Here is a 26,940-nt window from a genome sequence, read left to right as displayed (position 1 = left end):
CTTGGCAAATAAGCCAGCAGCATATTCAAGCAGCTTTGCAGAACACTAAGTATGTGGGACAAGATGTAAAATTCATTTGTCACAGACCCTGGCTGTGTTCCTTCTCCAGGGTATTGGAATGCTTATTCTTATCATTTCCATGTACTGCAAGGGCCTTCTAAAAGGAGCAATGATAAAAAAGACACACAGATGTACACACTGAAGCAAGGTCATAAGTGGGTAGGCAACATCATCTGCTAATTTTTTCACCTTTTGGGGTGTTTTTTTGGTGGTTCAGGATCCCATGAGACCCACTAGGGTTTTTTATGGAGGGCACATCTCCAAACTCTCCTGTGTCTTACAATTGCTCTCTTATGGTTCCCTGTAGCACATGCCTACAGCCTTTGCCAGCTGGCACAGCCAAGGTTCTTGTTTCTTCTCATGGTATATTGGTCTTTTTCCTCACCCTTGAACTTGTTCAGGTCTGTTTTAGATGCTTGGTTAACCTCTGATGTCATTGATATGAGTCTTTAAATCACCTAGAATACACAAGTTTTTGAATTTTGGACATATTTATCTTCCTTTCAGAAAACAGTCTGAGGATGTTAAGGGTTTTGTTTTCTCTAGCTATTTCCAGATATGGTGAACAGAACATGATAGGGACAGCTCACAATCAGTTCATGCCTTACTTATTTCGTACTGCAGGTTAAGGTAAAGTTTACAAAATCAATCAGAAGTACATAGAGTCATCAAGTAAAAATTACAAAGAGGGTAATTGATTTTCCTACTTGTAAAAGTGGAAGCTTTGTAAAAAGGAAGTTCCAAACAAGATGGAGTCAGTATAAGAACTGAAGTGTTTCTAGGAAAAAGTGTAATGTTAGGACCTGCTGCAAGCTTGTAAACTGATTTAATGAACTTCAGGCTCAAAAGGTATGAGTTGATTGAATATGGGAGAGAGACAGATTATGTGCTATTGCATCTAAGTGATATCATACAAACCGAAGTCATATGGATTTGTTTGCAAAAAATTATGCATTTTTAGAAGATGAATTTTTGAGAAATGCCCTGAACTGTAGCCTGGAAAAACAGAAATGGGAGTTACTGGTGCTGTTGACCTGCTAACCTCTAAAACAGTGTAACTTTAACGGGCAAGGATTATAGAGCTCTGAAAATTATCTAGTTCTTGTGCTGCTCTGAGTTGTGCTCTTTTCCATTTCTGGCAAGAGTGATTAGGAGACATTGGCATGCAGTATGATTATGAGTATTTAGAGACTTAGCTTTTGAGCACAGATAGAGACCTCGTTTGAGGCAATGGGGGAGGATATTAAATTAGACAAGCATGAAATTAGCAAATTACGAGCAAACATTAAGAAGATGGAGGAAACTGCCTATGTAAACGGACATGCTTTCTTCCATTGCTTAGTTTTTCTGTTAGAGCCAAATCAGGTTTTTTTGGCAGTAGCAATATTGCTTTTATTGATTGGTGGTGGAGGCAACCAAGAGGGCTCAGCAGAGTTTAATCAGAAATTACAGTGGTGGAAGAGCACTGGTGGGCAAGCACAGCCAGACCTTCTCTTCCCTGATACAGAAAAAACAGCTGTCAGGTGCCTGAGGCTACTGCCTGCCTGCTCTGTCTGCTGCTGGAGCTGCCTTTTACTGGTATGATTTTCGGTACTGTCTTTCTGATAGGATGGAAAAGTATCAGTGAGGCTGGAGGAGATCGTAACTTCAGATTTTAAGTAGGATGTGCAGCTAGAAAAAGGGTACCAAAACTCTCATACTAAGCATAGAATGAGACAGTGATGAAAAGTGAATGATTACCACCAGCCTGCTGTGGGGATTGCTGGCAGGAGATGTTTTTCTGTAGTCAGTTAGTCATTTTGAACTGGTAGCTACACTTATGGAAAGAAAAAAAAACCAATATAAAGAATTATTTATGACTACTTTTTTTTATCTTTGGAACATCTTTATATGCAGTGCAATGCTACTACTCACAATTCAAAAACTTTTACAGTGAAAAGGAGAAAATAAGATACTCAGATGAATGTTTCAAAATGCCATTGCAAGCCAGTGTGATCTTAGAGGAGAGATTAATGGAAACATGAGTCAAGTGCACACTTAGTTCACAATTTATCCACTATTCCAAATGCTGAATATTTTCTCAAGTATTTTTATACATGTATATAAGTATTCCTCTAAATCCCTGAGTGCTATTTTAAGAGTAATACAAAAACTAGAAACAATATTCATTCTTAAAGGGAAGATGCCTAATTAACGTCCCTGGAAGGGGCTTTCAGTTTTCATCAGTAGTAAATATTTTCTGGTTTTTTAATACATTTAACTCATGCTTTCTTTCTCTTTGAATAATGACTTTGTAAGTTTATGTTTAAGTGCTTCATTTTCTTCTTTAGCAACCTAAATGAAGTAATGCATATATGCATCTTACTGAGTAACTTATGGTCATTCTAAAATGCAAATGCTGTAGAATGATGTAGTTTTACTGAGCTTATGTCTTGGACAGTTTTACAAACAGATCAGTTACACAGCTTCATATGCAAACCAAATAAAATTTTTATAACTGCCTGTGGAATATTTCTTCATTCCTTCCAACTGTTTCCTGCCTTTTAGCCCTGCTGAAAATCCCTCCAACATAGCCTGTGACCTTTTCTACCAGAGATCAGTAAGCAGAGCCCTCAGAGGGCCCTTTTAGTTGTGTGAAGCTTTGCATAACTTTGTTGTGATGCCACAGGGGGTCATCTGCAGAAATCCAGTGCTAATTTCATTTTTCAAACATTGTTGAAGTCGTCTTGTTTTTAGTCTTGTGGAGTCTGGTATCCACATTTCTTTCTTACCCTTGATTTTTATTCATTCTGAATATTAAATAATGTGATTTCTTGAAAGTGTCATGTTTTAGGCGTGTAAAATCATGCCTAAAAATAAAAAAATGGGAACATACTGTCATTTAGTACTACATGTGACTTCTTCTTGTCACATACTTATGCAATCAGAAAAGATCATATCTTGATGGTGAGAAAACTTTAATAAAGACAGGATATTTATTCATGTGAACAAGACAAATGAGGTGACCATATTTTACTGCCAGTGATTGTAGAATCTTATTAAAAGGGCTGTTATATGTTAGAAGTATGTGAAGAATGCATGATTAAATATGACTAGAGGAGGCAGGGAACCTCAGTCGGTACTGCGCAAATAAAGTAAATGCTGCTCACATTATTTTTATGCCATATTCCACCATCATTAATTCCATAAAATATTTGAAATATGAGAACTTGTGCGTACATTACCTAAAGATTGCATAGAAACCTTCCATAGAGCAGTTTAAAAAATGGAGAAAAAGGCTTAATTTGTAAAATTTCAGACTTTCTTAAATTACATTATCACTCATAAAAAATAGTAATTTTTTAATATGATGTTTTGAGAATGTGGTCTAAGCCAACATTTCTGAAAGGAAAAAAGATAAATAACATTTATAATGTTGGACAGTCATGTTCCAAACATCAGGAAGTTTTCTTTCTTCATCTTCCTTGTAGTCCCTGCATCTTTATAGTTTTTTTACTTTTGATTAAGGGAAACAAGGGGCCAATAACACTTAAAGCTGTCGCCTAGCTTGTGGTTGACAACACAGATATACAGCGTGTAAAGGAAGAGAAAGCACACCTACTCCTCCTTTCGCACATGCTACTGCTCTCTGTCTGATACATGTGCATAAATGAAGTTTGTTTCATTCAGTAACACTTCAATTATACTGTTGGTTTTCTGCAGTCATTCCTCATATTGTTTTCATGTGTAGGAATTCATGTTCTTGCTTTTGTACAAGAGAAAAGGTAAAATGGAGAAGTTTTACTTGCCTCATATTGCTTGAATTCTTAAATAGAAAATGAGAGAATATGCATAGGAAGAAGGGCGGGACAGAAAGACAAATTTTGGCTGATCAGAGAGGCAGTAATCAAACTCTGCTGTTGCTGGCAAGCTGACTAACTCTCCTTACAGTGTTTACAGTGTTTTCTGTTCTTTGTTTGGGTGCTTTTTTTATTGAAATGGGTATATTTGAGCATGGGATTTTCTACATGGAACTACTAAGACTGCGTTTTCATAGTACCTGATACAATTGTGCTTAGCTTTCTCTTCATATGCTTCCTAATGTATCTTCTGAGGAAAGATTTCCTTTAGGATTTAGCTTCTTGATCAGGGTTTTTTACTTTCACCTGTTCTTTTGACTGTTTATTACCTCTGAAAGATTTCTACTTGCAGTTAGGTGCTGCAAAATCCAGTGTTGATGTCCCAGATCAAGTACAAAGCAGTTCATCCTAATTTTGGCATACAGAGTTATTTTCTTTAAGTCGTAAATACATTTAAGGCGACATTTACAAAAGTGAGGTTATTTGTTAGAGAATGTCTGTGTATTTTTAGTAATATCATTTCACAGGCTTAAGTTTGAGAGACATAATTATGCTGATGTATGCAATGCTGAAAACTTGGTGAAGATGAGCATGATCCTTTAATAATATTTCGGAATTTTAAGGGGAATAGTGGGGATCATGAAAGGAAACTATGTGTGTCTACTTTCATAAACTAGGCTTGACTGAGTGGTGTAAGCATTGTTATAATTTTCTCTAAATTTCGCATTTCTATCTCTAAAGTAAACATTCCATCATTGTGTTCATCTTGTCATGTATCAGTATGTGTTTCTGTTTGGAGCAATTCACAGAATACAGTGAAGAAACAATCTTTCAAAAACTTGGGTGCATTGATTAAATACTGTATATGTTTGTTATCCAGCTGTTAAGAGGGGAATAAAGAAATTAACAGTAGGAAAGTATCTGATGTTTCCTTGGTTCTACAAAGGAAATTATGGAGAAGAAAAAGAATATACATTTATCTCAGTGTGTCTTCTGGATTAATGCTGGAAAAGTTTCTCATAAAAGAGTTTCACCAAGTTTCACTTGGTGCATTGGTTTTATGGTCTGTCATTGATTACTGTTTTATATTGTATTCTCTCTTATTGCAGAGAAATATGAATTATATACAGACAATATTAAAATACATTTGAAACTCCACTGGATAATAACTTGAACAACCTAATTTTAACTGCTCTTGCTCTGCACAGGGTTTGAACTAGGTGACCTCCAGAGGTTCCTTTCAGCCTAAATTTTATGGTGATTCTGTGATTAACTCCCAAAATAGTCTAAGTCTGTTCTATTTGAGGGACTTGTGAAAGCCACTTTTGTTAGAAGGGAATATTCTGTTTTCAGATAAAGAAGGATAGCATGGAAGAAATTGGTATGAAAGGAGATAATTAAGGTTGGTTGTATTCCCTGCTCTATTTGGATAGTTAACAATAAACATAATCCTTATGTCACCAGGGCATATATTAGGGTATATGGTATATATACCCTATGTCATACATATAGCATATAGAGAGAGTATTAACCCTCCTCATCCAGAGGCACCACTGGAAGGAATAGCTATGTATCTGTCTTCTTCTAAAATGCAGTATTGTGTTACATGTCTCTTGCAAGACTGATACCAGTTTTATTTCACAGTGCATTTTGGAAATTTTGGGGTTTGAAGATGCATGTTCCACCCATGCCTTTCACTGTAACAATCAGAGCTTGGAGGAAGACTGTTTACACACTGCTGAATGCACAAGTTGTCTGTTTCCATTCTCATTCCCACCTGATCCACAAAAATTGCAGACAGCTGTAAGCTTTCTATAACATTGTGCTAAAGCAAATGCAGATGTGTGATCCAGCTTAAACCTGGAAGGCCTTTGGCTGTGAATAGCATGGTGAAGCCAAATCTTCACCATTAAATCTTGCTTATAAGCAAAATGGTTTTGATGAGGAAAGCCTGATTCTATCTACCTGGTCTCTGGCTGGCTCAAGCTGAAGGCAAGGGCAGCCGGTAAAGCATCATCTACAGTGATGTGGTCTGTCAAAGCAAAAGGTGGGGCAGGAAGATTACCTCAAATTTTACCTCCCTTCTCCTCCTAGAATACTTCAGTAGAGTGAATTTGAAATTTGTGTTTCAGAGTGGTCTGCACCTGTCTTATCTTGGAAAAGTTCAATTGTTGTTTGTGGGCAATAGTTGACTTGAAAACAATTCCTTTGAATTCTTCTTAAATTTTGATATGACCTAAATGACCGATTTTATGTTTTAAAAATATCCTATTCTTGTCTCTTGATTTGGAGAGACCTTTCAAAAATTTGCTTATATGTCTTGTAAGTATGACACAGGTACATTCGAATGAATTAGAAAATATTTTATTAGATACAGTGTTTTAATTGGAACACACTTTACAGCCTAATTTAGTTTAGGGCTGTTGTTTTGGGTAAAGAGAAATCTTGAGAAAAAGGATTTGAAGCAAAGAAGTTTCTGCTTTTGGATCCTGTTCAGGCTAAGAATACTTCATACATCTCAAATGCTCATGACGTTCAGAAAACTGTTTTTCACCCCACTATGGGCAGGCTCCTCTTTGCTGTCACTGTGTTAGTATGTGCATTGATCCTCAGAGGTGTTCCAGTAGTTCTAGAATACAGAATAGCCCACTGAACAGATGAAAAAAATATATTTATAGGTCCTGAAATTTCTTAATAACTACACATAATTTCAGGTGTGTGTCCACAGGTTAATGTGCCTATTTGAAAGCAATACCAGTGGATTGAGAGTAGGAGGACAGCAAAAACAAAGGCAGGGTGGTGTGGACAGCTAATAAGAGCAGTATGAGTCAGAAAGAGCAATAAAAGGGGTTTCAGAATAAAACACACTAATTGGTCTTATGCCAACTGGAATACTGACATTTTCTGATTCTATTCCTGGCTTCTTCCTGGTAGACTCTGCAGACCCAAGTGGGTCAGTCTAGTTTGTGATTTGTTTTCCCACATCTTTAGACTGACCTGACAGCATCTACCTCTTCATCAGAGTACTGTGAGTTTTTATCAATGTTTGACAAGATTTTGAAAGTTTAAAGTGTCACAGAAATACAAAGTAACATAAAGTAAATAGGAGTTGCAACTTTTAACAGTGTTGTTATGGATTCATAATTATCTCTTTTTCAAGGAAATAGTGAAATAGATATGCATATAGAAATTTCGAGAGCATAAATGACCATATCTTGCCCTTTTGCCCATCACCAGTCTCTAGGTGGTTTTGAACCTTGCTGGGAAACAGGAGGTAATGCCTCTCATGAATTGTTCACTCCATATGTACCAGTGCCTGGCAGTGCCAGTCTCGATACACACCCATGAAAATTTTCACCCTGGCTTGTGTCTTGGTTGCCTGTATTGAAAGTGAGATGGGAAAGCAAGACTAATAATTTATTCATACTGTTTTATGTTTGTAATGACAATACTTGTCATAATAGCATTCTGTACTGTTAGAGTGCACTTTTCTGCTTTTCAGTGTAGGAAGCCTAAATGAGTGTTTTTACTTAGGTGCTTATTATGCACAGGACCCCTCTTCTGGTTTGCTTTTCTGCTTTCTATTAGATACTTTTTTTTTTGAAAAACAAACTAGATTCAGTTTTCTTGTGATTTTCTACAAGTAATTTTTTCATATATTATTAATTATTTATGCTTAAAAATAAATACATGATTGTGCATAGATCATTATTAGCTCTCAGATAAGCAGTAATTTTGAGGTCTGTTAATTTTTTTATTTAAAACAGTTGTTATTTTATCAAAAGCAGATCCTGAAAAAAAAATCTGCATACTGACAGATTATTCTTTTTTTCCTTTCATATTAGTCTAGTTGTATAAAGGAGCATTACAATATAGCATATCCATCTAAACAGTGTATCCTTGCTGTTGCTGAAATTACATTTTGGAGCTTTCTGTTCCTTGAGAAAAAAGTTCCAAGAAGGGATTTCCAGTGTTTTGTAGCAATCACCCTAAAACCCCTTAATTTTGCTGCTGAATCCACAGAAAAAGGAAAAATTACCCAAACAATTACTTTTTTTTTTTTTAGTGACTGCACTAGACAGTGGCTCAGCAAAGCATTGAGAAGTTAAGCAATGGGCTGCTTGGTGTGTGCAGCTGCAGGTGCTGGACACAGATTTTCTGGAAGGAAAGTGCTGAAGAGATGGTTTGTTATTCTGCATTTCAAACTATTAGTGTGCTGGGTCAAAAGTTCCCATATAGACAGAAATAAATGATAAAGGGTAAAAGACAGTAGTGTAGACTCAGCTTAGGTGGAATCAAAGGTGACATTTAAAAGTAATTGTGTGACTTTCCATACTTATACCAGGACTTCCTTTTTCACTTTCCCTTTCTCATGTCATTCACCTCTGTAGAACAATTTATTTTTCTGCTATCTACATTTTGTGGCTTTAGGAACACTTTGATTGGAACCTCAGGGTTAAAACCATTGCCTTTGTCATTTTCCTTCAGTAGCTACAGTCCAAAAGGTAGTAGCTAAATAGAGAAAGCCTTTATACAGAGTATCAGTGTTTCTTCAATAGGGATTGTAAAACAATGAATCTGTAGCTCTCCTCAAGATTTGTGCATAAAATAGTGGCATCATAGTAACACAGGGAAGAACAGAATCACAAAAGATTAGGTAAGGTCATTAATGAAAGGCCAGACACATGGCTACCTCCTGGTTCAGTTTGCCTGAGTGTGGAGCTTTTCTGTGCTTCTACTGTGAAAGGTTTTTATGATTTGTTTAGCACTTTCTTTATGCCTTGCTTTTCAGCTGCAGTTTAATGTGCTTGCTCTGAGCGAGCAAATTATGCTCCTTGTTCTTCCATTAAAATAAATGAGTAATTTTGAAATAGAGAAACAAAAAATTATTTTCCACGGAAAGCATTAACAATGTAAATCCCATTCTAAGCATTATAGAAATACAAGCTCTTTCCCTTGGGGTTGCAAGCATTAATTCCAGATCTCACTGATGTACTGGAGAATGCATACCTAAATAACTAAATAACTAAATAAATAAAAATAGTGGTTGTAATGTTGCATATAAGGAATGGTCTTTACCCTGTTAAATTCTTAGTGGTGCACAATAGACTTCTGTTGCATGTGCAGCACCTTTCAATACCCTTTTTCAAAGGGAGAAGCTTCAATGTTCTTATTATTTTGTATGGTAGTCATAACAAAAACTAAACATGCTTTTGGGCTGTATGAGACAGCTGTTAGAGTTAAATCTGTGATTTCCAGTGTAGCATCCTGGTGTCAATCATTAACAAATGGATGAGTAATTTTGTGCTCAGAAGAGAAAATGAAATGCTTGTGATATTTTTCCAAGTATCAGCGGGGAAGAACAAGTAGCAATTAGCACCAACTAATACTCTCTTTAGGAGTCTCAGTAAAAACACCAAAATCAGATAAGTATGGATTTAACTCTATTTTTATTTGTGTGAGTGGAGCCTCCTCGTCAAATTATAGATTTATTGTCACATTGCTTGGGGGTGACTTGCACTGCTGGTACAGTGCCTGGCTCGCGGTCTCGCATTTTCTCTCTCTGTGTCTGTGCAGTTGGACATAGTAATGTGCATCACTTCATAAATTCCACACTCACACAATCCTTCACTAACAACAGAAGGTTTTTCAGACCCGCATTTGAAGTGCTTCAATGTATCAGTGTACTTGCATGTGTCAGGGGGTGCTGAGCCTCCTCCCTCCTTTAGTTTTCTGGTATTTCATACAACTTGCACTGTGAGTGTGATTTCTAACCTGAGGGTTAAGATACCTGGTTTTATACAGTTAAAGTTGGTTTCTAAACAAAGTAGAAACAGAGTTGGTAGGTTCTTGACATGGTTGAAACACAAAGATATTGCAGAGACCTCAACATACTAATTGCAGTCCAGCTCCAGGATGTGCAAAGATGAAGGGCTGGTGAATCTCTTACTCCTGTGGAGCAGTAAAATGCTTAACAAGCTGGCTTGGATGGGTCTTCCTGCTCATTCCACCTCTGTCCACATCCCTGTTTGGATAGCAAATAAGAAAACTCTTCCAGAAGGCCTCTTAAGGTAATTTAACTTACAGATAAGAAACATGTTGAGGTTATGCAGAAGACTTAAACCCAAAGTCAAACCCAGAACGATGCAAAAGATGGCACCAAGGAGACTAATACACTCTGGTACTAGTTTTAAAAGTGAGATTTCCATATTGCTGAGGACAAAACAATGGTGTAAAAATTCTGTAGAGTTGGTATTTTATCAGAAATAAAGTATTCCAATAAACAGGGCTAAAATAAAATTTCTAGATTTTTACTTAGAATAATAAATTTTATTACATTCACTCCCATTATCTCATAAAAAAAGTTTTGACTAACAGAGACCATGAGTTAAATGGAAAACCTGAGAGAGAAATTTGCTGCTGTTTCCAGTGTATGAAATGCATTCCAAACTGAAGTAGAAGAATAAATTCCCTTAGAGGGGTTTCTGTGACACAGTGATAAATCTTCAGCTGAAATAAACATTCACCTTCTTGCTGGCAGTAGGTACTTTTGCAGTGAAGGGAAATAAACTTTGGCAATGTATTTTGTCTCTAATTATTATATCAACCCACGTACCTCTGACAGCAGCAGAGAAATATGGTGAAAAGACTGTGGCTTATGGTTAAAGATGAACAAACATCAAATCACTGCAGTTTCTATAGTAAGGAGAATGAGTAGGTAAAAGCAGAAAAATTATTTAAACGGAGGAAAATTATGTGGTGAAATGAGAGCCTGAAGAGGCAGAATTAGGGGCTTTTTTTAGACTTAAAGGTGGTACTTTTAGAGGTATCCAGTCTGCTACATGGGCTGCTGCTAAAAGTGCTGTGCGCTCACTGCAGCAGTTAGTGTTGAAATTATTGTTACTTGGAGCAGTTTATCTAGCAAGATTTAAACAGACAAAAAAACAATCATGCTGCAATGGTAGTTACTTAATAGAAATACTGCATGAGATACATACTTGTTTTGTCTAAAATTTTGCACTTCCCATCTGAACACTTCCAGCACCAACATTGTTCACATTCTTGGACCAGTACTCAAAAATCAATGGCTCTTCCAAAGGTGTGGAGGTGGTTGTTTTTTTGTTTCCGTCATTTGCATACATTTGCTAGTTAAAACATATGCTATTACAAACACAAATCATTGCATTTTTCTTTGTAGTTAAGATTTACTAAAGGTACACTGTTTGCAAATAACAATTTCATAAGGTACATGAATTAATTTGCTTGATCTTTCATCCTTTCTTCCATCCTTCCTTCTGGAGCTTCCTAGCAGAGCAAGCTGTAAGTAAATTACCTGCAACATACTTTGACTCAAACAAGATCTAAATGGCATGAAGGAATTGCATCTCTTTTCACAGAAAGCCAGGTTTCAACCTACAGGTTCAGCTGTATGAAAAGTAAAAGTCAGCTGTAAGATTTATTTTCATGCAGAAAACATTTCAGTTGTTGATGTTGAAAGTTAAAATATAAATAAAAGCAGCTTTTTTAAATTCAGCATTCAGATTCTGGATACCACATTGTTAGTTCCTATTTAAAACAGGAAGTAGTTCCGTTAAGCAATCTAAAAATTTTTGTCTTGCAAATAATGTGAACAGTCTTTTGTGTGGTGGTTGACTTCCATGTATGTGGTTCAGCAAAAAAATATTTTTTGGGAAGTACTGTATTTTCTTCAGGAAAAATATCAGGGTGCAAACCCAAACTTGGCCCTGATTTGTCTGACCTATAGCAGCTTATCTTTTGAATTTAAAGGAGATGTTCTCTCACGGGAGATTAAGAAATGCAAGAACCAGAAATATTAATGTTTTAATAGGGGTCAAAAAATGCATTTTACAGGCAACAAAATTTTTTTGGAAGAAAATAATGAAATTTTTGAGAAACAAAGTGGATGTGATTATACTAGCACCTAAAATCTAATAGTTGAAACAAGAAATCACAGTAATGGTGATAAAAATTTTCATAATGATAATTACGATTCAGGCATTGATTTCATTAATTATTCGGTATTCTCCTAACCTATTTACACCATTAAACTCACCAGCTCCTTGAACAGATATATAGACCTAGAATAAATATCCAAAAGTATGGAGAAAATTTTGATGGAATTTTGCAGTGGAAATAACAAGTGATTCAGTAAAATCTTATTTATTGTCTAGGAATACTGTATTTACAATCTTGGCATAGTAGGGAAGATTGATGCAATTTAATTATACAGTTCTTAGTCACAGCTGGTGGTGGGACAGTACCTTATTCAAAGTTATTGTTTGCATGTATGTTGTAATGAATTTTAAATTCATCTGTATGCTGAAAATCTGATATAGTTTTTTATGCTCTGAGATATAGAAGCTGAAAGTGTGGCATCCATTTAAATGGAATTTGGTTAAAATGAAGTGTTATTCATAAACAGGAAGAGTAAACAAATTGTTGATTTGTTGACTGGAGTCTGGCCAGCTGTCATAAAAGAAATAGCCAGGGGAGAAAATAAAGTTGAAATCTGACATATCTTGAACACCTATATAATTTCAGAGCAGTAAAGGATATTTCAAAATAGGCTAGTTTATGTACACCTGCATGCTTTGCTCAGTCATTCCTTTATTTTGGGTCATGATTAATAAATATTGAGTTCCTAGTATCTTTTTATATTCATGGCACAATCTTTACAGATCTGAATTTTATTTCTAACAGAACTGAAGTTTATTGGGAGACATTGACAGTGCAAAAGACAGCCAGAAAGGCCATTCTTATTGCTACACCTCATTTCATACCAACAAAAAAAAAAGCAAATTTTTATTAACATAAACATTCATACAAGTTAGATTACAAGTTGGAGTTTGGATTAGGCTGTCATTTGTGACTTCTGCTTCAGTTGTTGCCTGATGCATAATAACATAATAGTGTGCTTTTACATGTACAGCATATAGATGAACTCAATCTATCTAGATAAAGTCAGTTTGCTTGGAGTATTGGGTCTCTTATGTTCTTTCTTTGAAGGAGCAAACTAAAATAAACATGATACCACTCTTTTGGCTGCTGATTTCAAATTGTATTAATTCATACTGTGCAAAAACATGAAGTTTCAAAGAAACAGGACTTGTGTTCTACTAATTCACAAGGAACATAAGGATGATCTACGTGTACTTTACTGTTATATTGGCAACATCAGATGCCCACAAGTTAAGTGTGTTAGTAAGGGATGTAATCTTGGATTTGCCTTTTCTAACTGAACTTGATTTCTCAGGAGCTCTTTCATGAGCAATGATATTAAGACCTAGTCAGTAAATTCTCTGATAATCAGCTCTGACACATAATTCACTTCCAAAGAAATGTTCCTGAGAAGCTATGGGAGTCAGCTGAAGTCCTAATCATCCAGGAGCATGCAGATAAGTGCATGGAATATTTCTACCATGAACATTAAGCCTTAGGAATTGATTCAGACCATTCATTTTCAGCCCAAGATTTTCACTCACTGCTGCAGATGAAACAAGGGATGAGAGAAAGGTGTCAGTCAAGGCTGGTGATCAGATTCAATGTTAAAGGTGATTTCTAGTACTACGTAAGTGCCAACAACAGGTGGATGGCCCCACATTACTCCCATTCTCATCATCCCTGTGCCTCTAAATTGGAGAAGGAGCAAATTCTCTCAGCTTCCTGGGCTAGGCTCATGTGTGCCCCATCCCTGGGGGCTGTGTCCTGCAGAGATGGAGCCTGGGTCTCCAAAGAAAGCTGCACCACTTTCCAGGAAGTTCTTTGAACTTGATGCCAGGGTGCTCAAACCCCAGCAGATGCTGAACCACACTCTGCTGCTCAGCTTGCAGCAACTGAGCAGGTGCTGTTCTCTTCATTGAATGGGCTGGGTCTGTTCCCATCAGCATGACCTCTTCTTTCTCTTCTCTTTTGTATGAATTGATGCTGGCACTAGACTTTTGTAGAGAGGGTTTGGGTTTGTTTTGTTATTTTAATGGGAGTCTCTCCTGGGTTTGTTTTTTTTGGGGGTTTTTTTTGGGGGTTTTTTTTGTGGTGCTGTCCAATATGGCATGCACAATTTAATGCCTCTGGAAGCTCAGGGACAAGCAAACCTGACAGCTGAGAGAGAAGGGGCAGCTATCAAAGTGCTTAGATTATGTTTCCAAATTCAAGGCAGCATGCTTCCTGAATACTGGGATCTGGAGGCTGAACTAAAAATACAGATACCTCATCTTTTATAAAGGTGCTTTCTCCTTGGAAATTTCATTTCTGTATTGTGACAAAACCTACCCCTGGCACCACCACAGGGAGAAGCAGTAGTGCTAGGCATTGTCTTATTCTGAATTTGTAGGATCTATCATCAGGTCATAAACAGGTTTTCTCTCACTCAGGAAGGTAATTTGTCAGAGTTCCTGTTTCTATTACCACTTTGCTGAGGCTAAAGCTATGCACATCACAGACAGATTAAGCATCTATCTAACCTAATCAGAGTGAAGAAGACAGAAATTAGTGCAAGATTCGATTAATTTGTGGTGAACCTCCCTTTCAGAGTCAGGCATGTTCAGCCACCTGTAGGACTTGTTTATACAGAACTGCTGCTTCCTTAAAGCTTTCTGGTTTTGATTGCATATTACTTTCTAGATTTAGTCTTGAAGTCTGCAACTCATGCTAATTGAAGCATTTTCTTTTGCCTAATAGGTCCCTTTGCTGGAAAATTGCTATTTTATGTTCACGTTGCAATACTGGAGAGATTGTGTATTCTTGAACGTAAATGAAAATTATTGCTTTTCCTAAATGAGGGCCTAAGATTTTGGCTTGTGTAATGCATCCTTTTATAGAGCATACTCTTAAGGTCTTCTGTTTTCTTTATTTTATTATTTTATCTCACACAGTGGACAAAAGCAGGAGAAACTGGAGCTGTGCTTACTTTTTGCATTTTGTATGTACCTACTAGCATAATCACAATCAGTTTAATCAGTTAATGCAATGAGCTCCATGTGGTTGTCCAGGATAATGAAATAGATCATTGAAGGAAATTGCAACCTAATTTGTATAACTTTTATTTTATGTACCACTGACACACAGGGAGGAGGAGGGGAAGGCTGGCAAACCAAGTGTCTTAACTGAGATAAGAGATTAACGACTAGAAGTCTGTCTGCCTAATTAAGGTTCTCTAAAAGCACAGAGCCTTGCAGCAGTAATTATTTTGCAGAGCTATAGTCACTCCAATAATATTTTTTCCTATTGTTTGCATTTGTGTTTATGTTTTTTCTACATTCTAAGTTGTAAAATATATAATATAAAATATAAGATTTTCTCAGCCTAAGTCTCCTAATTTATTCATGCTGTGGTTGCCTGAAGTGAATTGCGACATGGTTCTTTGCTAAATTAATTTGACTGGTGTGCAGAAGATAGTGAATATGTTTCATAGAAAATATATCTCTCTTTATTTGCCTTCTTGCTTGATTCTTTTTTCTCTATGAAGATATAATTTCTGTTCTTTGAGTTTTGCCATTAATAATTTTTGGATTGATATTTTATGACAAAAGTCATACAGAAAAGCCCTGATTTGTTTGATGGCAGAGAAAAGCCATTTTTTCTATGTAGATAGTTGATCTTGAATGTTCAAAAATGTACCTCCATTTTCTTTCCCACCCTCCTCCTCCTAAAGCTTGAAAATTAAGTTCCAAGAGTGCATTGATAAATATTCTACAAAAATATTAAAAGTCCTATCAGTCTCAGGCCTGTACTCAGCCCCAGTTAAATTTTGTTGGTTTTTTTGTTGCAGATGGGGAACCCAAGGGGATTTCACCACTACTCACCCTCGGCCTGTTGTCAAAGTAAAACTCTTTACAGAAAGCACCGGGGTGCTGGCACTTGAAGATAAAGAACTGGGAAGAGTGAGTATTATGTGCAGAGAAGAGAAATATGTGAGAAATGATGGGTAGAAGTGTGAATATTGATAAAATGTGCCATAAAATGATATAAGGCCTTCATTACCAGCCTGTTTTGCTGTGGCTCTATCAAACAGGGTTTTTTTTATGTTAGTGTGGCTTTTAGCAGTGTTCAAAACGTGGTAGGTTGACTTTAATTACCTTTCAGAAACTTACATCCGACATCCACAGTGGTTCTCTTTGTCTTATTTAAAGCATTAATTTCTATGTGACATATCAATGCTTTTATCTATTCAAATTAGGAGTGGAAGGGAGAGGGGTAGGACTTGGCATATAATAAATGTAGCAAACAATGGGGGTAAGGAAAGGGAGGACTTAAGTGGTAGAAGGATGGAGCAGAATGGGAGAGGAGTGAGGGATAATATGGGAGGGTAAAATAAGAGCTTATTCTTGTACTCCGTGTGCTTTTCCTCCGTTTCTGTGTTTCCCTGTCTTGGCAGGATAATCTGATATTGGCTCAGTTAGTCAGAGGACAGTGCTAATAATGCCAAGGTCATGGGTTCGATTGCCATATGGGCCATCCACTTAATAGCTGGCTTCAATGATCCTTCTGGGTCCCTTCCAACTCAGACTATTCTGCAAATTCTGTCAATTTATCCTTCTTAGGCCAAAATCAAGAGCTAGTGAGTGCAACGTATCGTAGAAAGAAGACAGTAGGGTGAATGAGGCATAGAGGCTCTGCAAATCTCCCCCTCTTCTCCTGTTGAAATTTTCCCCTCTGCCATGTAGCACATGGAAGACAGCTCACATTTTAATGCTTAGTTCTACAATCAGAGTCCTGGCTGTTTCTCATTCATACAAGCAAGCTCATTGGAAAGAGCAGGGCTCTTTGCACTTTGTGTCTTCTGAGCACACGTGGTTGTGCTCAGACACGTTGTCCCATGCATTGTGTCACTTGTTAAAGTCAGGACTGTGTCTTCAGGATTACTTCTTGCCTCATCTCATATCCTTCTAAGGGGCTTCCAGGGTCACTTGGTCAAGGTGTAGGTGGGATCTGCATGGAGAAGGTTCCCACAGAAGTAATGCCCTGGCAAGAGCCAGGAAGGCAGTGTGACAGGCACAGAGGTGCCACAGTGTGCAACTGAGCAAACCAGAGTCACCAATATCTGGATTCAGAGCAGTAAAAGAGACACTGAAAGGGTGAAATTGCATGGTGTTACTAACCACAGAGGAGTTTTGTCTCTGTCCCTCCTTGCACAGTCCTTTCAAAGAAGCAGAAGGGAAGTCAAATGCCAAGGTGAAGGACAGTGGAGGAGGGACTATGTGGCCATTGTGAACAGTAGCCAGCATACTCATTGCCAAGGAGTCAGAGAAGAAAAGAACCATTGTCAATATAAAGAGGCTAAAAGTATCGCAGGTTTTAGCAAGATCCTCTGTTTCTGCAACCTCAAATAGCCAAAGTTCAGGTACCTTGGTCTGCTTTCTTACACTGCAGCTTGTCTAAGTTTCTAGGAGAGGAAGTTAAAAAGATTTCAAATTTAATTTTAAAGAATAAATGCATTTCAAATGTAAAATATTGAGTATTGCTTTTACCTTATTTGTGTCCTGTGGCCACAGAGGGTTGGTTTGTAGGTTTTTTAGTCTTTCCTCTCCCTGCACACTCCTGGCTGCCTTCTGACACATCTGTGTTTGTCAGCTAGTCCAAGCAGTTTAAAGAAAGTGTCTTGGTTGGGAGGGGTGAGGGGAAAGAGAAAAACAGCAAGTAATTGAGAGGGGATAGTGACCTCAGTGCCCTGTTGTTGGAGTTTGACCCAGCTTTCCCAGAAACAAAGCAAGATCTCCAAAAGATGAGGTAGGGAAGAGCAATCTTCTATTTCTGATTCTCACTTTCCTGGTACTTGCTTCTTGCTTTTATCAGATGCTCTGAGATTTGGCAGTTTATACCAAAATAAGCCTATCAAAATAATTTCTTTTTGCTGTTTTTCCTCGCCTTGTGAAAAAATATAAAGGCCATCACCTTTTTTCCCCCTTGCATTAAAGCTTGTGCTGAGATTGGGAATAGCAAACAGGAGTATCCATGGGATGCCTGGATACTGCTTTTCTATTGTATAATACACTCCTGATTTGCCAAAGAATTCTTTCTGAGAAAGACGTCAGTAAAAGAGAAACCTCCCACAATGATCCTATATACATGCACATGGTCTTTAGCAGTGAAAAGTAACATAAAAAGGGCATGTTGGCTGTGCAGTAGCCTGTTTGAGTGTCTGTCTTTCTGCACCTCCCAGGTCTGGTAAAACCTGTGGTTGCTGAAAGACAACTTCTCCTTAATTCAGGAGAAAAAGAAATCTTCCAAGTCACTTCTCTGATATAACCAGAGTATTTGTGAGAGGTGGTTGCTAGCTTCAGGGGAGACTGGAAGACGGTTTGACATAACTTTTACAAAATAATTTGCAGTATTATGTACTCTTGTGGTACACATTTTAGCTTTCAAGCTCTTCTTTTGTTGGTGATGTCTTTGTTTTCTGGTCTGAGATTTTTAACTTCAGGTATTATTTGAAAATATGTGGGATCCCACTGGAAAAGCTTAATTTTTGTAAAGTTTGGCAACTTTATGCATGTCATTACAATTGCAGGAGTCCATCTGATTCAGCCAGGTTTCTTATCCTTGGAAAAGGTCTGAAGATCCTTCCTACTGGTATTTTTCCTGTACTTAATAATTCAACTCAAACCTTCCCCTTCTGAGGTAGGCTTACTGTGGACATTAATTTTCATCTGTCAAGTACTTTCTTAAAAGTGTGTGTCTTGACCTGATACCACTTTTTTACATTACTGAAGCTTGCATTTCCAATACCTTGCAGTTATCCTGAAGGTTTTGTTCTGTTTAATCTATAATTAGAAATATAAGGCAGCATCAAGTTACATGATTGGAATTTTGAACTTCCATCACATACCAAAAGGTTTCTTCTGCCACCAAGGGGTCAGATTTTTAGAAAAAGAGATCTAAAGTATGAAATATGGAGTCAGCAAAGGTGTCCCCAGTACTGTAGAGGAGAAGGTATTTCCATTGAACCCATCAGTGGGTGGTGATGTCTCTAACTTGTGAACTTAAGATGTAGACCCTGATATCAGCAGGCCCCTTGTTTGCAGGGAAGTCACCGCTTATTTCCGAAAGTAATTAATTAGCTCATTGGGGAGCAGAGGGGATGCAGGCCAGTGCTTTCAGCAGAGAGACAGATCATGGTTGCAGCTTTTTATACTCCATGTTTGAAAACTCAGGCTCACAACCTCTGCAGGTCAGCACCAAGTGATAGAAAGGCTGATGTCTGTATTTAACATCTTTTCCCTTCAAAGCATTTAAGACGTGGTTAACTGAAAGGAAGTAAGTAATGCTTGCTATGTCCCTTGTCTGATATGGCTGTCTTCCTCCAAAAATACCAATACATCCGGTTGTGAATCCCAAGAGAAATATTGCTTGCTGCAGGATATTCTTCTGGTTTCCTGCTGAACGCTTTCAAACAAAAATAAATCTTAATATTTATTCTCTGTTCTACCCAAACTGGAGAACAGTTGTACAAATTCAGTTTTTCACTGAAATGAAAAACAGAGATGTGTGCTGCACAAAAGGGGAAAGGATGTTATTTGGATTTGGGTTCTGCAGAACATGAGCTTTTGGAGTGGTGTGTGTCTGTTTGTGCAGACCTCTACATACAGTGAATTGAATCCCTGACTAACTTCTAGAAAGGGAAACAGGCTGCATTTTTGAAGCTAAACTTATTCTAATGAGGAAATGTGAAGGACTTGCTTAAGTCAAAGATCTTTGAAATTTGTGGTACAGATTTTATGTGACTGATACTGATCTGGCCGCTTGAATAATTTTTGTATGTGCATGCAGAAGGCAGAATTGATGTTTCATTTGTACGTGCAACAGCTGAGAAAGTGTGAAGAAGCCTTCAGAGTTTGATGTAACTACGTCTAAAAAAATCAGCCTGGTGGTTTCTGAAACACAGGGATCTGACACCACTTTTGCTTGTTCAGTACTTTGTGTATAAAGATGTTCAGACCTAGTAAGTAATTCAAAGTGACAGCCCTTGTGCGTGCTTAGCACACATGTGGTTACAATGTGAGAGCAGCAGGTGGTGTTTGATCGCTGATACTTTTTGAATATAAGAATATTTCAGCCTTGTTGCTCTGACTATTCAATTAAAAGAGAACTATTCTCTCACAGCCTGCGTGTCACAGTTAGCTGCAACCAGCAATAATTAGCTGTGCAACTATGCTTTTTGTTTTTTTTTCCTTTAGTGCTGTTAGTCTGTGTTTGATTTAAAATTATAAAATAGCAGTACTGGCTAGCTACCTATACTCACAGGATTGATGGGTTTCTGAATGTCGACTGCACTGGGCAGTTGTTGTTTTTCTTCTGTGCCACATTCAAAGAGCCCCTGAGCAGAGACAGTTTCATTCTGTGACTGTTAATTTAAAGCCTGCCATCCTGGGGGTTGTGTTTCTCCATCGCACTTTGAAACTACTGTGGTTTCTCAGCCCTGAGTTCTTCTGTCTTTCTTTTTTAAGTGTGGAAAATTATAAGAGATTGCTTCCACTCCTGCTTTGTCTCTTGCTCCCCAAGTAGTTTGCCTGTCAGCACTCTGTGATGTCTGAGTGTTATTGTTTCCATTTTAACGGCGAGGTTCTCAGTAGCTTCTTTGAGAGTGCCTCTCGTTGAAAATGCTTGAGATGTTTTGCATTCAGGCCTTGTCTCTCTTAGATGTGGGGGAGAGCCTCTTTGGGAAGGACTCATATAAGGCCTGTTAGGGTTAGTGTTCGGCCAGCACCATCAACAGAGGGTGATTGTATAAATTGTGAAGTCTTCCCAGTTCTTTTTCATCAGCAGTATTCTAGATACCTCTCTCACCATGTGCCTATTCAATTTCTCTTGTTTTTTGTTTCTTTTTTACCACCTGTTACCCAAAGCCTTGTCTTGGTGTTTCAGCCATAATGCAATCATAGCCAAAAAGCAAGAGATACTCAGTAGGTGAGATGATAGATCTTGCATGGAAAACTCATAAACTCCCTCTGTGATTGAGCTCTTATTAACCCATTCTTTAGGGGTTCCCAAGATGATAACTTTTGTAAGGGAAATATTCTCAAGAGAGACATCTCCTTTTCCCCCTTCTACCTCCAATTTTGAGTCTCTTCTTTAGCTTCTTTTTCTTCATCCTCCTGGCAGCAGGGAGTCATGACTTAATGCTCAGGGAAAGTGAGTGCAGTGCTGTGCTTGTCAGGCTGCTGCTGGGGCATTCAGCTGAGCTTCTTGTCACCCTGACAGCAGCTTCTGCCTTTCTGGCATCAGCCAGTCTTTGGGAAGGGGGCTGACAACACAGAACAGCTCCAAACTTTCAAGTTAGGGCAGAAGATGTCTTGAGAAGAGTCAGTGGACATTTCTTTCAAAATCAGATGTCCCATAAGTGAAGTTGGGGCCATTTGTATTCTGAAAGAGCACATCAGACATGAGAACTTTTGTCTCAGTTTTCCTGTTGGAGACTATGGAGTTTGAAGAAAGGATAGGAAGCTGGATGCCAGAAGCAGGAACAATTCCCTGGGGTATCAGGGCACAGAGCAGGATTGGGAGACACCAGGGCAGCCCCTTGCATCAGTAACATCCCTGGGGATGAGGCTAGGCTGAGGTTTGGTTTGCTTCCTGAAGATGACCCAGGCTGTGTTATGAAGAGGAGACTGTGGATAGGCTGCATCTTTCTTTTTTACACAGATCTGTCTGTACTGAAGGCTAGATAACAATTTTCTGTAATAACATGCTAAACATCCCCTGCCTCTTCAGCCAGGGCATTAAGATGTAGATCTTCTTCACTTTCATCTCTTTTGCTTGTGACAGTGAGCCAAAACTCAACACAGTCAACTCAGAATTACCATAATTACCAAGGTCTGGTGCCCAGAGTCTAAGATCTCAGAATATGTCTTAGATCATCCCTACTTGAACAATCTTTCTCACCTCAAATACTTGGGTCAGAACTGTGGTAACTCCATCACTTGGGTTCAGCTGTTGAATATCATGGGGTTTGGTGGAAGTAGGGGACTGGGGAGCATCCAGAATGTGAGGACATAAGTTGGCTGACATGCAGCCACAGGCGTCAGGTGGGGGAAAATGTAGAGAATATCTTGACTCTTGATTTTTCCCAGGGTCTTGCTAGTCTGTTTGCCTCTTGCCTTTGTGAGTCCCTTTTGAAGGCTGCATATTTTTTTGATAACAGGACAACTGCAGCCTGGAATGGTTAGCTTGATAGCTTTATCTCAACATGGAAGTACCAGTAGGAGATACTTCAGCACAGAACTTTTGACTCTGAATCTTTTGCTCAGTTACCTTCTCTGAGAAAGCAAGAACGCCCCCAGTTTTAGAGTACTTTGGACAACTCAACCTTTCTTTCATACCTTTAAAAGAAGATATGATCAATGTGCCAAAAATAGAATTAATAATGGCCTTTCTGGATTGGCTCAGGTGTACTTAAATTAACTTTTTTTTTATTATGATCCAGCTGGGGACCTAAATAAATAATGGAATCACAAAAATGGTGGTTAGTTCAGCTGTCAAGTGATATTAGCTTCAACCTGTCTTTCTACCTGTCAGCTTTTAAGGTCAAGAGAGAAACATTTTCGGTCATTTACAGCTAAGAAACAATATTTTCAGAGCATCACTTTGCACAAATGCCTACAAGTTATGCTCTATGATATTTAAAATTTTCGTGTTTATTTTTCATCCAGATGTGGAGGGGCACGAAGGGAACTTGACACTTTTTTAGTTACTGTGTGGTCTGAGGAAATGTAATGCTAGGTGTAATTGGAACACGTGGTCAAGTATTTTTTAATGATTATGAGATGATTAAATTTACTGAATTATCTCAACCCACGCTGTTCTCATACTATTAATTTGCCTTAAATGAGTTGAAGCAATGCAATGCACAGCAGCTGTGTTTGCTATGTAGCTTTCTAGTCATTAATAGTTCATTATACTTTTTAATGTTGATTACCTGTTAGTATAATTATGGTAAACACTTTCCTATACTAAAAACTCATAATGCTCTGTGCTGTTGCTGAATAAACTACCATGGTGATATCCGCAGGTGTATGAACAATAAAATAAAATAAAATAAAATAAAATAAACTTCAGGAATATATGATGTAGTACAGAAACATATGAATCAGTAGGAATTCTATTAAATTTATAAAATTTTCAGGCACAGTGAGGGTATCCTCTAGGTGATTCTTATGTCTGCCAGAGGAGACATTTGAGTTGATACCTTTTCATTTTTTAAAGTAGATTATGAAACAACCAGAAGATTTAAATCCCTAAGGAAATCTGATACAGAATAACCTTAGAAAGTTTCTCCATGGACAATGGCAGTGGCTTCACACTGCAGCATTCCATAGTGGAGAGAATGCTTTTCATAGAAATTTCAGCAATTTTTTACTTTCCTTATCAAGGAGAAGTTGCCAAGTGTTTTGGTTTCAGTGATTTTGCGGAAGCTTGGAGCTTGCAGCCACCTGATGCTGTGGTTCACAGTAGCTATCAATGCCCTTAAGAGCAATATTAGTATGAAGGTTTTTGCAAAGATAGTTCATGCTTGTCAAATGCTTTGTGTGTGTTTTTGTGTAACAAAAAGTTTGATTACAAAGTTCTTTCAAGCTCTCGTTGTTTAAAGCTGGAAGGCTTGACAAAATATAATACAAACCCAGCACAGTACATACTCAAATAGTCTGACAGATACTTATTCTTTGTGAGAGCTTTGAAATTGAAGCTCCGTAATACTCCTTTTAAAATTCAGAAAAGGAATTGTCACTACCACAGATATAAATTAATCATACTCTTGTCTACTTTTATTTTCATCAGCATTCTAAAAACTCTGGAAGTTGACAGGAGAGAGGTGTCACTTGAGATGCATGAGCTGTAATAAGCAGTTACAGGACAACAGGAACTGCAGACTGTAGAAAAGGAAAAATTCTTAGCATCACCTGCAGTCCTGTATGAATTCCTAGTGATTAAATGCAAGGAATGTGTAATAATTCTGCTTATATAATCTTGCAGTTAAAGGGATAAATAAACTAAAAATAATTTCCCCCTTGATACATCAGAATGCAAAGGTTTCCATGCTCATAATATTTTTTAATGTTATTTAAGGAATGCCTTTTACTCAGAATGAGAACCAGAAAGAAGGAATAACTCTGTTATAAGTAGTGGTTTCTGTGCATTTGCAAAAGAAAAAAAAGTAACCAAGTTTGCTAAAATCAGAATGTACTGATTCTTCTGCTGTTGCTTTAAAAGGTACTGAATGTACTCAATAGATCTGACAGGTTAATTCTTCCACTGGTCTTACAAAGGTTGCATATTTGATTAGGAGTGATGCATCATATTCCTCTGCTTGACTGGAGCTCCTGATATTAACAGAATGTGCTTCTGCAAAGTATTGAGATGTGGAACTGAAGGCCTTCTACTTACACCATCTTTCAGATGATTTTGATCTGAATGACACTGTTGTAATATTTTTGGCTAATAACATCTGTTAGATTTATAGTTGCTTGGACAGTTTTGCTCAAATCCTTAACTTATCCTTTGTAGTAACACAGAGGACAATATATTGCATTTTATATATATGACACAAGCACTATGTGTAGGACATTAACTTGATGGTTAACATAATGATTCATTTTATTTTTCAAGAAATGAAAGATGTGAAAAATGATGCTTTTTAGAGTGTTGTTGCTTTCAAAATGATAACGGTAATTCATGGTAGTTGTAATTCAGAACTCACTAAATGTTATGAAAGTCTCCCTAGTAATACATTTAGAATACTTTAGAGTCTAAATTCTAATACTTTAGAATACTTCAGACTCCAGATTCAAAAGTAGTGCTTATAATAAAGATGAAAGAAATTATATTTCAGCAGCATTTAACTGCTGAACATGTCACTTTGGGTAAGAATTTGATGAAGCAGTAATTTTTAATTGTACTGACTATAAATGGATACACTTTTTAGATGGTAAATAAATATTTAAAAATACTAATAATTAAAAATAACAATACTAATAACAATAATATTTTATTTATTGTAACTTACACTAGTCTAAAATTACTTGTTAATAAAAGTTTCTATAAATTTATCTAAATGTTTTAAAAATTAAATATTTAAAATTCAGTGGTTTGGGGGGTTTTTTGTCTACTACTGTGGATTACACAAAAGATTTGTGTCATATCACATGTGGATTGGACATAGTATTTTACATCTATTACATTCCATTTGCAGCAAAGGTGCTTTGGAATTCATCTACAATTTCTGTGTTTTTTTACTAAAATTGACTTTTATTAATGCTATTGATCAAAATTGGAGACAGTAACAAGAGATATACTTTGGTTATCTTCTCTCAAGCAGTGCCACTACTGAGGGCTGATCCGTTGCATAACGCTACAGCAAATGGCTTCAAAAGGGTTTCCAGCAGAGCACTGAATAATGTAAAAGTTTAAGTTCCTATTTAATTGTACATGACCCTTTTGAAATGCCAACTGTTCCTTTAAAAAAAAAAAAGTTAATTCAAAATGTATTAACAGGAGGAAATTTTATTAACTCATAATATGAAAATTTCCATTTGTAAGAGAAGGAAGGAGTTAATTTTTGAAATTGGTCTGTTACAATGAGATTGAGTCAGCTGGTTTATTAGATTTAGGAAATCTTTTTTAGTCATCTTTTGTACTGGAGGAGATGCAACAAGAATCTTCACTGCTTAGATGTTTCCATTAAAGACTACAAGCAGTTTTTTTAAATCAGCTTGCTGAAGTTTTTCTTTTCATGACTTGCAGGTTGTGTTGTATCCAACATCCAATAGTCCAAAGTCTCCTGATCTGCATAAGATGATAGTTCCCAAAAACAGCCAGGACAGTGACCTGAAAATTAAACTGGCAGTGAGAATGGATAAACCACCTCACATGAAGCACTGTGGGTAAGTGGCCATTTCCTGGCTGTCTCTATTTTACTATTTTGTCTCACTGTGCCTGTGTTTTAACAAAGTATCTAACAAGTATTTAACAAAGTATATAAAATCATAAAGTTTGTAAAACATTTTAAATGTCTAAAACATTTCCTGTGCTATGGTATTGTGTTATATCTTCATTTTATACAAAAAGTTTGGACTAGTCAGTAATAAGGTTCATTTCAGATGTTCTGTGATGTGTAAATACAGATGACGAGCTACATCTGAAATGGAGAACTAAGAGTACAGTCTCATTTAGATACTGGTCTTGAATGTTACAATTTATGGCACTTTGTTAAAAAATATTTAGGAGAAACATACTTTTCCATTAAAATGGGATTAATTATAAATTTGAATAAAGTGGTATTTGCCACATAGTCTCCCCTTCCTTTCTCTGTCTGCTGCATGGTCTTTCTCTTGAAAGAAATTATGTATGAATGCTAGTTTAAGGATGTTTTTCTGTCTAACACTGAAACTATGTGGAATAGATTGTTCATAAAGAGACCCCCTTAAATCAACTGCCGCCACTATTCCTCAGCCCACCTGCAAAAACAGGTAGTGTTGCTGGCAGTAAACAAGTTTGTATTTTTTTTATAAAGCAATAAAAAAGAATCAATGTACTGCCCGTGCTTTATGGGTTTCTTTTTAGTCTCCTCCTGTTTGTATTCTGCCCATTGTACACAGGCAATAATTGCCAAAATTTCCTATGTATTATGCTTTCTTTAAAAAAGCAACAAAATTGACTTAAGTTTTTTTCAAAGTGTTAATCAGTTGGACTCAAATTCCCCAGGTATCATTTGTATCCCTCATTTTGGTTTTGTGAAACTTAGACACAAATGGTTGGGACTGTAACAATGGGATTTGGTGCATGGAGCCCTGTGCCTGGTGACCAGGAACCGTGAGGAAAGGGAGGGAAACCAGTCATGGAGTCAGTGCGGGACTGGAGTTACTGTGCTTGGAGACTGGAACTGAGATGAGAAAACTTCCAAGCAGGGCAGCAAATACATAAGGGAAATGGGATAATGTAGCAGGAGAATGCAGGAGGACTCGGGTGACATGGATAATTTGGAGTAGAGAGCAGAGGTAAGTGTTTGTACTAAAGCATGACGCTCTCCTGT

General features: G+C 37.2%; 1 protein-coding gene across 8 annotated transcripts in view; it reads left to right on the top strand.

Annotated features, from left to right (window-relative positions):
• The window catches only part of CADPS2 (calcium dependent secretion activator 2), a 284,215-nt gene that overhangs the window by 122,554 nt on the left and 134,721 nt on the right, over positions 1 to 26,940 (top strand). For all 8 annotated transcript variants that reach the window (XM_064702731.1, XM_064702734.1, XM_064702728.1 and 5 more), the window contains exons 7-8: positions 15,688 to 15,799; positions 25,653 to 25,792. In XM_064702731.1, coding sequence (XP_064558801.1) covers positions 15,688 to 15,799; positions 25,653 to 25,792 — 252 coding nt within the window. The remainder of the gene's footprint in view (positions 1 to 15,687; positions 15,800 to 25,652; positions 25,793 to 26,940) is intronic.

Source organism: Zonotrichia leucophrys, chromosome 1A (genome assembly GCF_028769735.1).
Source record: "Zonotrichia leucophrys gambelii isolate GWCS_2022_RI chromosome 1A, RI_Zleu_2.0, whole genome shotgun sequence".
Classification (NCBI taxonomy): Eukaryota; Metazoa; Chordata; class Aves; order Passeriformes; family Passerellidae; genus Zonotrichia; species Zonotrichia leucophrys.
The sequence above is the reverse complement of the archived record's forward strand: the minus strand, read 5'-3'. Positions and strand labels throughout refer to the sequence as shown.